Source organism: Chrysemys picta, chromosome 25, assembly GCF_011386835.1.
Source record: "Chrysemys picta bellii isolate R12L10 chromosome 25, ASM1138683v2, whole genome shotgun sequence".
NCBI lineage: Eukaryota > Metazoa > Chordata > Testudines > Emydidae > Chrysemys > Chrysemys picta.
The window spans coordinates 853,317-866,540 of NC_088815.1; the positions used below are offsets into that span (position 1 = coordinate 853,317).

A 13,224-nucleotide genomic window follows, 5' to 3' on the forward strand; every position below is an offset into this window, starting at 1 on the left:
ATGACTCCAGTACTGTGGGAAGCACTCATGTTGGGTTCTCTGAAAGCCCTGTACAGGCTCATACTGCCTTAAATCTGTTATTTAAAAACCAGCTTGAGGTTAAAGAATGACATATTTATTAGGGCTGTCAAGCAATTAAAAAAATTAGTCGCAATTAATCACGTGATTAAAAAAATTAGTTGTGATTAATTACACTGTTAAACAATAATAGAATACCATTTATTTAAATATTTGTGGATGTTTTCCACATTTTCAAATATATTGATTTCAATTACAACACAAAATACAAAGTGTACACTGCTCACTTTATATTTATTTTTGGTTACAAATATTTGCACTGAAAAAAACAAAAGAAATAGTATTTTTAATTCACCTAATACAAGTATTGTAGTGCAATCTCTTTCTCATGAAAGTTGAACTTATAAATGTAGAATTATTTTTTGTACATAACTCCATTCAAAATTAAAACAATGTAAAACTTTAGAGCCTACAAGTCCACTCAGTCCTACTTCAGCCAATCCCTCAGAGAAACGAGTTTGGTTACAATTTGCAGGAGATAATGCTGCCCACATCTTGTTTACAATGTCACCTGAAAGTGAGAACAGGCATTTGCATGACACTATTGTAAGCCAACGTGGCAAGATATTTACGTGCCAGATGCGCTAAAGATTCATATGTCCTTCATGCTTCAACCACCATTCCAGAGGACAAGCGTCCATGCTGATGACGGGTTCTGCTTGATAACGATCCAAAGCAGAGCAGACCGACACATGTTCATTTTCATCATCTGAGTCAAATGCCACCAGCAGAAGGTTAATTTTCTTTTTTGGTGGTTCAGGTACTATAGTTTTTGCATTGGCGTGTTGCTCTTTTAAAACTTCTGAAAGCATGCTCCACACCTCGTCCCACTCAGATTTTGGACGGCACTTCTGATTCTTAAACCTTGGGTCGAGTGCTGTAGCTATTTTTATAAATCTCACATTGGTATCTTCTTTGCATTTTGTCAAATTTGCTGTGAAACTGTTCTTAAAACGAACATGTGCTGGGTCATCATTCAAGACTGCCATAACATGAAATATATGGCAGAATGTGGGTAAAACAGGAGACATATAATTTTCCCCCAAGGAGTTCAGTCGCAAATTTAATTAATGCGTTATTTTTTTAATGAGCATCATCAGCATGGAAGCATGTCCTCTGGAATGGTGGTCAAAGCATGAAGGGGCATACAAATCTTTAGCATATCTGGCACGTAAATACCTTGCAACGCCCGCTACAAAATGCCATGCGAATGTCTGTTCTCACTTTCAGGTGACATTGCAAATAAGAAGCAGGCAGCAGTATCTCACGCAAATGTAAACAAACTTGTTTGTCTTAGCGATTGGCTGAACAAGAAGTAGGACTGAGTGGACTTGTAGGCTCTAAAGTTTTACATTGTTTTGTTTTTGAGTGCAGTTATGTCACAAAACAAATCTGCATTTGTAAGTTACACTTTCATGACAAAGATTGCACTACAATACTTGTATGAGGTGAATTGAAAAATACTATTTCTTTCGTTCATCATTTTTACAGTGCAAATATTTGTAATCAACAATAATATAAAGTGAGCACTGTACATTTTGTATTCTGTGTTATAGAAATCAATGTATTAGAAAATGTATGGAAAACATCCAAACATATTTCATAAATTCCAATTGGTATTCTTTTGTTTAACAGTGCGATTAATCGTGATTAATTTTTTTGAGTTAATCGCATGAGTTAACTGCGATTAATCAACAGCCCTAATATTTACCCTACTCTGAAGGAGTCCTGTCCCATTTTAGCTTAAAATTCATTCTACTGCAGGTTTGTATACAAGACAAAAGTTTTAATGGTGGGGAAATAATCCAATATTCCCATAGTAGGCAAGGGGGGAGGATAAAGAAATCTATTTAAAAATCTTGGCAGTTTTGCTTGATTAATTTTTTTTCTATAAAAATGTAACAAGGAATAAACTTTTAAAGAAATCAGATGATACATATAAAAATAGTTTTCAGTGGCTCTGCAGGAAAAAAAAATAGCAAAAATAAAAGGAAAGAAAGGAAAAAAGTAGCAAATAATGTTTTTTCACATCACTGAACATCCTCTAGACGTTGTCCTGGGATCCCCCTGGAGGAACAAAGAAATTAGTTAGTGCATAATAGAATGATAGCAGGCCACAAGCACCTCATGTCCTGTCTTGACTAGTACAAAAGATAACTCAAGTTAGCTAACATGACTTGAAACACCATTTGGCACCTACTGCAGACAGTTTAACACCTTTACAAACTTGTTAGTTGGTCATGTTGTAACCTAGGCTCAGGTATCATACTGGTTTAAAAAGTATCTTTCTCCTAATCCAGATAGACCCCCGGTGGGGGCTATCACTAAACATGTTGGGAATATGGCAAGAAGCAGTGTTGGCAGAGTTCCCTGCTATTATTCCACACTGGCAGAGAGGAGGGAAGAAGTGTGATATTGAGTCATCTTTGGAACTGTATTATCCTTCCTCTAAATGCAGTCTGTAATAATGCACAAACACACACCAATGAAGCTCGACCAGATATCTGGCACAGAACTGTATCCTGGCACCATGCTTCTATGGATACAAAACACACAACACTGTGTATTTGTTTTCAGATTCTTCCACTCTCTGAATTCAATCTCCTTGAAACCAAGAAATGTCCATAAGTTGATTTTAAAATTGCATTGGCCTAGCCTGCTGAGTTCATTGTGAAAGAGGCTACTAATGCTCACTGATCAAATCTGAATATATGGCAATAGTTTACAGTAGTTTGAAAGTGCCCTCTAGTATAACATGCACAAAGTTTTTCTCTTCTGTCAGCTCCATTAACTGCTGGCCATTCATTCTCCCATACTCATTCTAAAGCATTGGAATTTACATAAAAGGTAATCGTAACAAGGTCAGCCAAGTTTATTTATTGTGTAACATTTGTATCCTGCAGGAAAACACACCAGCAAAGTCCAGCTGCCATAGTGGGAACAGGATTGTCCATTTCCCTGTAATTAACTGCCATATTTTTCAGAATATCTTCTGTCTCTTTAGAGCAAGGATGCTACAGACATTAGTGCTAGCCCTGCTAGTAGGGAAGGCAGCACAGGCTGGTGGGAATCACTGATCACACAATTTCCCAGCTCTTCTTTCATACAGCTGTCGAAGAGCAGCAATAGGAATCTACAGGGCAATAAAGATTTTTCTTTGTTCTATGGAGTTTACACTATCACCAACCTTCACGGCCTTTCTCAAAAACACTCCTGCTGTTTCAAATCCATTAGCACCAGGATTATGTCCCAAAGTCTATGGCACCCTGACCTGTCAGCAGTCACTGCCTACAGTGCATCTTGTGGGGCCCAAAAGGATACATCAGTTCCTCAAGTTAAGAGCTCAGGAGCAGGGATTGCAGAATGCTCTCTTTGGCACATCCTTTACAGGAACCTATTCCAAAAGCTGGGATCAGAATGGTCACAGCTTGCAAAAGCTGTTGGAAGATGCACCATTCCATGCTTGAATCTAACCCAATTCACCAGGAACAAGTGAGGAGAAGTGGGAGGATAGCCTGAGTTTAAACAAACGGTTCTCATCATATTACCTGCTGGTGAAAGAGATCCTCTTCTCCAAACTCTGCTTCATCCTCCTCCTCATTCTCCCGCACCACAACTGATTTTGTGACGCTTCTTACTGCAACTTCCTAGACAAGGGGACAGACACAGGTGTTCGCTTTGCCATCAGCTCTTTCCCTCTCACCCAAACTTTGGGGAATTCCAAGCAGTTGGCCACATATTTGAACGATCATCCCTGGTTTGGGGTTTTTATGAAACCAAATCCTAGCCAATTAGGTTCTGCAAACTACAGGCCCTCCCTTATTTCTGCCCATCTCTAACTGTAGTGATGTAATTTTTGTTTTCAATCATCCTTATCTTTAGCTATTTTCTCTTATTCATAGAAGTTTGAGAGGGAGCAGATAAGATGCCTTTCTACCTCTCATGTGGGGTTTATTCATTTTTAAAAACCTACTAATGGGCTTAACTGGGAACTGTGTCATAAAAGACTGCGGAATGTGCTAAGATCTGATCTATTTCTCTTAACTATTACACAGCTAAACTGAAACCTCTATCTAATTTCCACTCATATTCTATGTCAGTTGCATGTACCAAATATTTGGAATTGTTGTCTTCACTAAGCTACTACAAGGATTATTTTAAAATTCAGGAAGTTTCCTTCCTTTCTAATTTATTGTAGCAAAGATTAGTAATAAGAAGCTGTTGGTCCTCACAGCAGTTGCACATTGGAATTGTATGTAGGGGATACATCTGAATTTCTGGGGAAATCTTCCTAAATACAGACATTTCCAAGTGGAGGGACTGACAAATATCAGGTTGTGGGGAGAGGTTATTTTATTTTTGAGGATCCTTCAGCTACTAATTGAATAAATGTGTCCAATTTGAATACTGAGCCAGTTCCCCTCCCTGTGTATATCTATGATCTTTTATCCTACCTCTGTGTCCTGTGCTGCTGTTCCTGCAATACCTTCATAGAACTGTCAGCAAGAAAGGCATGAAAACTGACACAATGCTGGTCAGTTTTACTTTGCTATTGCTTCTGGACAGCTGAAGCAATGCATGTTTACCAACAGCAGCCAAAGCATGATCCTCCCTTGCAAGATTCTTCTGCAGGGACAGTTTTCAAAAACAGTTGTGGGAGGATGCAGGACAATGAAGAATACTCAGAAACCTGTGCCCAGTGGAAACTCCTGATATGGTTGCAGTACTGAAGAAATCTCTATTTTTTTTGCATTATTATTGTTTACATAGCACCCTAAAATATGCTCAGTATCATCATTTGGAATAATGAGCAATGCACATTTGCTTTCTCTACTGGAAATGTATACTCAAATCCTCTACTCTCCAGGACAGTTCACTAAAAAGATCAACTAAAGTGATCAGTATGTTGAACCATGTTTCCTAAAACCACATTTGAGCTCATAAATGTTTATCACTTAAACGTTACAGACAAATGAAAACACTACTTTGTTTAAAAGAAGAGAGTTAAGGATAGTGTGAAACTGTGATTTTGTCAAAAATGCATAGATGGGTTTGGGAGGTAATGCAGCCCACATCATTTTCCAGAAGACAAAGCTTACCTCTCCATCAGAGTTCACCAGATATGTGCGGATGTCTCCTCCAGTGCCCCAGCTGCTCTGATTCTTCCACACAAGGACAGAAGGGGGGCTATGAGTCACACCTGCATCTGCAGCCCAGATCTAAGAAAGAGAAATTCTATATGCAGATGTTTATGCCCTTTTTCTTTTTATATATATGTAAAAAACCCTATATTTTTACTTTTCTCATTACCCTTTTCTTGCCACCCCACTTGCTCCTTCTCATTTCCCAATGACAGTGAAGTAGATGAAACTAGAGTGAAACTATTTGCAGGAAAATGTTTTTTCCCTTCAAAACGTTAAGAAGCTGCAAGTTAATAGCAACCACAGTTACAGAGAAGAGAAAATAAATGGAGTTTAATATTTCAGTCATTTCTTTTCTGCATATAGCAATTAATCTTCCTGGACTCAGTGCATTTACTATCATGGTAGAGCCCAGAGACAAAATACAGCTGCATACTCATCCCGTTAACCTCTTAAAAGGCTATAAGTTCCCACTTGCTATGGCAAATATTTAAGCAATAATACAAGGAAAGCTGCTCCTTTCCTATGGAGAGACTTTTAATGCAGATTGCAGACAAAATATCTAATTTAGTAATGATTCATTTGGTGAACACAAAAATGCATATAAAATGCCAAATAACAGGCCTAACCCGACAGTTCTTAATCCACTAAAACAGTATTGCAGAAATTCAACTCCCATATCGTATTCTTTAGGAGCATGATCTTACTCCAAACAAAAGTGAGCTCAATGGGAGCAGGGGCAAGCCCTATATCAAGCCCAGTTAAACACTCGCTCACATTCACACCAGATGCCACAGCAACAACAAAAGTGTCTCCTCAGTGACTTACTGTAACAGTTTGCCCAGCCCTGAGGACATACTTTGGAGTAAATTTATAAGCAATTTCTTCCGCATCTCCAATTTGTCTCTTCAGTCTCCAGTTACCCAGAGACTGGTCCTAATGGAAAGATATAGAAGTTTATTTAGGAATAGATATCTAGAGCCAGACAGATGGCATCTCTAATGCCTGTGTATTTATTAAAATGCTAAGGATACAGTCACTAGCTTTTCCCACGGTTTGTTATTGGGTCACATGCACTGTAGCTTCTGGGAGTATTTTTTTTAACCCAATGAACAGTTTAGATTGCAAGCTCCTTATTTAAGGCTCAATCCTGCAAATACACAAGTAAGTAACTTTACTCACCCACTAATCCCATTAGAGTCAATGAGACTACTCAAATGAGTAAACTTACCTAGAGGTTTGTTTGCAGGATCAGGCTACTAAATGGTAAGCTTCTTGGAACACAAACTATCCCCTCTTCTGTGTCCTGTATAGTGCTGACCACAATATTGGTGCTGAAACAATACTATCAGCATTTAAGTACCACTTTGTCACTTCTGAAGGAGCGGTGCCCAAGGGAGACTGGCCATCATCTCTCTCCAGGGTGCAGTATGTTTGGGTTACAAGAGGCCATGTCATATCTGCATGCTAGCTCACTGCGGCCTTTCTAAAGGTTCTACTAACACTCACCTTCTCAGAGTTGTTCTTCAGTTGAACATATTTTCCCTCCAGGTCTATCTCTTCTATGCTGATGCCTCCTGTGGCTGAGGCTTGCTGGGACATTTGGAAACTACTGCTGCTACCGCTGGTGCTACCACTACTACTCCCAGTGCCAATTCCACTTGTACCACTGCCTGAAAGCTCCTCTGCTTCAACCCGTTTTCTCTTGCCTCGAGAAGAGCGAACAACTGAAGTGCTGGTGCTACTGCTGCTGGAGGTAGCCTTGGAGACCGTAACACGGGAGGACGGGCTTGGCGACAGCTTCAATCTTAACGCAATCAAACAGACATTTTAACCAGATGAAGAAGGCTGCAGTTAGATTCTCAGGAGCGGTCCAGGGGATTATTTGAGAGAATTAATATATACAATAACATGCCACAGTACACCAATACCCTAGGCTTTTATATGAACTGCTTTAAGGCATGATGACAGAAGCAGGAGAAACACAGAGTCCTGCAACCTTTGGCAGGTAAGTACAAAAGGAGCTGAATGTCAAGTACATGTTATTCCACAGTATTTCATAAATATTTGAATAGATGGGTGTTCAGATGAGAGCAGCAGCAACTGCCTCATTTTATGAACATTATGTATATAGTGGCCTCAGGTTCCAAGAGGCCAGCGTAGCCCTCGATTAGGCAAAGTTTGTGCACTGGTGTTCAAAGGGGACAAAACAATGTCAGAGCTGGGGAAAATTCCCACCTGTGCAGAGTGTGAAGCATGTGAAACCTATACCTACCTCTTTTCCTCACCCTCCAGAAGTTTTCGGTAGGCACTGATCTCCATGTCCAGTGCTAATTTGACATCAAGCAGTTCTTGGTATTCTGCAAGCTGCTGCTGCATCTGGTCCCTCATTTCCATCATTTCCCTTTCCTTGGCATCTAGCATCTTCCTGAACTTGTCCTGCTCACCAGCCATCATATCCTCCAGTTCCCGAATGCGATCTTCTGCGACACTAGCCTATGGTCACAGTAAAACAAGAAGTCAACCTAGCGTGTGTGGAGACAGAGGAGGATACGTGATTTCCCTCTGACAGGTATTGCAAAAGGGGAAACAAAATCAGACAGCTAGACTCAGGAATTCAATTACAGCCATGCATTTCCAGAGGCAGAACAGACATATGGGTCACCATCTAGTCCATCCCACAGGGAAAGGGCAGTGTATTATTCTCTCTATAGCTTTAAGTGGCAAAAGCAACAGGGCTTTAGGGAACTCTTGGCAGGGTGTGCTCCTGCAACTAAGACATTTGCTAGGCCCCTTGTCTACTGAAATCCAGACTAGTTAATCTTTTGGGAATGCTCCAAAACCCCTTTCATCCCCTGAAATGTAGGAAAAAAGTTGAGTTTTGAGATAGAATATATGCAACAGGGGTTACTGTACCAGGAACAGTTGGTAGGATTGGGGCTATAATGGCAGTTTAATAATTAGTATAAGATGGGATACAGGTCACATTGTCTGATAAGTAACTTTGGAATAAGATTTTCAATGCAAATACTCACAATTACAAGTTTAAAATTCACCTTCCACTAAAATGTGTATAAAATGTACTGTTTTCTACAAACATACCTGCTAGTCAACTCATTCTCCAGAGCATTCATGGAGAGTGAACAAAGGGAAAGGAATTCAAGTTTTATTTGACCGACCGTTCACAGAGTTTTAGATGTACGGAAATGTAGTTCCTTCACCTGTTTTTGCAAGCCAGAAAGCTGGTAGCTGAGAGACTCTATCCTCATGCGAGCTTCCTTCAGCTCTTCCCGGGCAGCACTGGCAGCTTTGTCATTTTGGTCAGAGGACAGTTTGGCATTCTCCAACTGGAAGAGAGTTTGGCACAGGATACTCACATTAGACTAGGCTTCACAGGCTTAGGGCTGCACTGACTAAACCGGCTTGTGCTACTAGAACAGAAAGTCCATCATCTTCTCCATTACACACACTCAATTTTATTATGACTGCAAAACTGGCTAAGAAATATAACTAGGCACAGAGTCTGTGTCTAGAAATAACAGTTTAAAAGAGAATTTCAAATAAGTGAAATTTAAAATTAACTGCTTTCATTAACTTCCTGCAAAGTTAAATGTCATCTGTACAATCATGTTATAGCCATTCCATTAATAAGAAATGGTTATTCACCTATTTTTCTGTAGCTGTTGTTCTTGCAAGATGTGTTGCACATCTCCATTCCACTGTAGGTGTGTGCACACCTACAGCACAGCTGTCAGAAATTTTTCCCATGGCGGTCCCTGTTGGAGCAACTTGAGTGCCCTCTGTTGCCTTGCACTACTGCACGCAGGTATAAAAGATGGAACTGCCCCGACCCCCCTCAGTCTCTTCTTACCAGAACAATTCCGATAGAGAGAAGGAGGGAGGGTCATGGAATAGAAATGTGCAACACATCTTGAAATTACCAAAAAAAAAAGTTAGTAGCAGTCTCTACTTCGAGTGACTGCACATGTCCATTCACTGTAGGTGTCTCACAAGCAGTTTGAACTGGAAGTGGTTTCAGTGTTTACTTTAATAAAGAATAGACGATTACTCATCCAAATCTGGCATTGTCTCTGGATTGCTGAGAGGCAGCAAAGTGAGAGGCAAATGTATGGAATGATGACCAGGTTGCTTTCTTACAAATGTCAAAGATGGGCATATGAGCCAGAAATACCGCAGAAGCTGCCTGAGACCTCGCTGAATGGGCCACACTCTACTCAGGGGCTTCACATTACACTGCTCTACAGCCAAAATGCTTCTGAAATAAATGTAGTCAAACTTTACTAATTCCGGGTCACTGAGAACGAAAATGATGCTTAAAATTGTTGATTGGCTCTAGTTTTCAAGATATGCTATTGGGTCAGTATATACAACCCTTGACTTGGGAATGGCGGAGGATAAGTGAGTTATAAAGGGAAGGGATCTCAATTTAAACCAGAAATGACTAAAATACATCTTTGACTGGATCTATGAATAAATCTATGACTGGGTTTGGACAGTACTTGCTTTTTAGGCAAAACAATGAATGATGTAATCTGAAGCTGGAATTGCGTCATACATGATATGAATTGCATCATGTTATTCCTAGAAGTCATGGATGATGCAATCATAACAAAGCTTACATCACTCTGCTGAACAAATTGCCCTATATCAGCTCTAGAAATCATACAGTGTCGTGCTCTCTTATTTGTCAGTGTTTGATTTTGCAAAGGGACACATTTCTGTTTAGACAAAGTGAGCAGAGATGCCTCGTACTTGTGTGAACAGTGCAGATAACTTCTGCTATGTTTGTGGTGAAGTGACTTTTGCATCACAAAAGCACAGTAATAACCACAATGGTTAAGAAAGCCTATCACCTTTATTTTGGCTGCAAAATTGGAGATCGGGACAAGAGGTGGGCCCCACACATATGCTGCAACACTTGTGCAACAAATCTTCGCCAGTGGTTGAACAGGAAAAGGAAATCTATGCCTTTTGCAGTGTCAATGATTTGGAGAGAGCCAACAGATCATACCAGCAATTGTTACTTCTGCATGGTAACTCCAGTTGGGAAAGGTGTGTCAAAGAAGAAAAAGTGGACTGTGCATTATCCAAACATTCCATCAGCTATACGCCCAGTACCCCACGGAGAAGGACTGCCGGTTACTGATACACCAGAATCATTCTCACTTGAGTCAGACGAGGAAGAGGATGAAACTTCTGGTCCTGAACCATCATTGTCACAGGACCCACATTTTCTCCCATCCTCCTCCTCTGAACCACACCTCATAACACAAGGTGAACTGAATGACCTTGTCAGGGATTTGGAACTACCCAAGAATAAGGCAGAGCTGTTGGGCTCCAGACTACAGCAGTGGAATCTCCTGGCAGGTGATGTTAGGGTTTCCATGTTCCATGACTGTCAAGAGGATCTTGTCCCATTCTTCTTCATGGAAGGTGATCTTGTAGCCTGCAACCACATCGATGGTGTGATGGCAGCCCTCACCATGGTTCACGATCCAGATGAGGGGAGACTGTTCATTGATTCATCGAAGACGAGTCTTAAAGCTGTTTTACTGCATAATGGCAATTTTTGCCATCAATTCCAGTCCATATGAAGGAAACCTATGACAACATGAAACAACTTTTGAGGTGCATAAACTATGACCAACATCAGTGGCAGCTTTGTGGCGATTTGAAGGTTGTTGCTCTCTTGCTTGCCCTGCAGACTGGATACACAAAGTACTGCTGTTTTCTCTGCGAATGGGATAGTCGTGCAAGAGATTCCCACTACATCAAGAAAGATTGGCCACTCCGACAGTCATTGGAGCCTGGGAGGAAAAGTGTTCAGCATCCACCACTTGTTGAATCAAGGAAGATTTTGTTATTACCCTTACACATCAAGCTGGGTCTGACGAAGAACTTTGTCAAGGCCATTGACAAAACACAAGCAGCTTTCAAGTACCTCCGTGGAAAATTTCAAAAGGTTAAGTGAAGCTAAGATAAAGGAAGGTGTCTTTGTTGGTCCTCAGATTCGTGAACTTCTTCGAGATGATGCATTTGACCATGCACTGCGTGGCAAGGAAAAGACAGCATGGAAAGCCTTCCAGTTAGTGGCAATAAATTTTCTCAGAAACAACAAGGCAGACAACTACAGGTTGTTGGTGGAAAACCTCCTCAAGGCATACAAAAGCCTTGGTTGCAACATGTCACTAAAGATACATTTTTTGCACTCTCATCTAGATTTTTTTCCACCGAACTGCGGAGCAGTGAGCAACGAGCACAGTGAGCGATTTCACCAGGACATTGCAACAATGCAGAAACGCTATCAGGGCAAATGGAGCCCATCAATGCTTGCAGACTATTGCTGGACAGTGACAAGAGATGCTCCATTTAATGAATACAAGAGACAAGCCAAGAAGCGCCGAGTAGACACTGAATAGGACTAAACTATGTACATAATAGATTTTTGCCTTTTGTTTCATAATAAATTTTATTTATATAACCCTTTTGCTGATTTTTGAAGTGTTACATAAACAGGACAGGTGAAATATTATCATGTAAAGCAACCATAAACACATGAAAAGACCTAGGTTTACAATTTATGATTAAAACTCTACTATCTACACAATATACATAGACATAAAATGTAAAAACTTAAATATCTTAGAAACAGTAGCCAATCAGTTGTTTTGTCATATTTGAATTCTGCACATCAAAATACATAATAAATAGCACATTTTATCTCTGAAGCAGACGACTTCTCAAAAATTGTAGACCAGTGTTATCAAACTGATAGCGTAACTGAATATAACTGGATATCCAAGAAGAGATTCTCTGAGTGGACACTGGACAGCCTTTCATTCTGTCTGCAATTGTGATGAATAGTTGATTTGGAGACCGAAATGATTTAGTCTGATCCAGCTAAAAAGCCAAAGCTCTTCTAACATCTAGAGTGAGAAGCTTTTCCTTGTCTTTATGCATATGAGGCTTTGGAAAGAAGACAAGTCATCAGATTGCCTGATTAATGTGAAAGCTGGAAACTGCTTTAGAAAGAAACTTCGGGTGAGGACAAAGGCAAACTTACTACAGAAGACCATATAGGGAGGCTCTGACACATTAGCACTTGCAATGTCCCCACTTTTCTGGCCAACATAACAGCAGCCAAAAAAAAGCCACTTTAATTGAAAGGTGTAGCAGTGAACAGGTTGCCAGAAACCCAAAGGGGGAACCCATCAGCTTTGCTGAAACTAGATTCAAGTTCCATGGGGGAGGGGAGTGTCAGGATACTGTATCTGTGGATATAATTTTTTTTTTTGGTGCAGAATTCCCTCAGGAGTAAATTATATTCCTAAAGAATTGCCATTATTCTAAAAGTTAGTAAAGCCTCCGGGAGATTCAGCCTCCAGTGTCTCTCTGGGGTGCAGGAGCAATGTTAATTCCCTCTCTCTCTCAAGTTCAAGCTAAGACAATCCCTGCTGGTTTCCCTGATAGCTTTGTTTGTGACTAATATGTAAACTGAGGTAAACCCACATTTCTTTGTCTAAGACAGACCTGTTTATCACTTTTGCTAGGCTAGGATGTCTTTGTTTTAAACATGTTTTAATAACATTATACAAAGGGTATTAATAACTTCACATATAAATTCAAACACATCTTTTAAGTTGATGACAGCATACCAGTGCCTGGGATACAGAGAAGGAATAATGGAAGCTAGGGTGACCTTCTGGAATTTTATTTTCTTCAGGAACTTGTTGAGTTCTTTCAGATCTAAAATAGGCCTGAGACAGCCTTTTGCTTTCGGGATTAGAACGTAGCAGGAATAAAATCTCTTTCCTGTGAGTAACAGAGGAACTTCATCTATGGCTCCCACAAGACACAGAGATTGGACCTCCTGTAGTACAACAGCCTCATGACAGAGGTCCCTGGACAAGGCCAAGGAACAAGGGCGGGAGGGGGGATGGAAACAAACTCAAGGGTACATCCCAATTCCACTATGCTTAAAACC

General features: G+C 40.3%; 1 protein-coding gene across 1 annotated transcript in view; it reads right to left on the reverse strand.

The window, feature by feature from the left end:
- Positions 1-817: 817 nt before the first annotated feature.
- LMNB2 (lamin B2) overlaps positions 818-13,224 on the reverse strand; it is a 93,552-nt gene continuing 81,145 nt past the window's right edge. The window contains exons 6-12 of the mRNA XM_065578399.1: positions 8,441-8,566; positions 7,495-7,715; positions 6,729-7,026; positions 6,048-6,155; positions 5,178-5,297; positions 3,627-3,725; positions 818-2,145 (exon numbers count right to left, since the gene is read on the reverse strand). Coding sequence (XP_065434471.1) covers positions 2,104-2,145; positions 3,627-3,725; positions 5,178-5,297; positions 6,048-6,155; positions 6,729-7,026; positions 7,495-7,715; positions 8,441-8,566 — 1,014 coding nt within the window. The 3' untranslated portion in view covers positions 818-2,103. The remainder of the gene's footprint in view (positions 2,146-3,626; positions 3,726-5,177; positions 5,298-6,047; positions 6,156-6,728; positions 7,027-7,494; positions 7,716-8,440; positions 8,567-13,224) is intronic.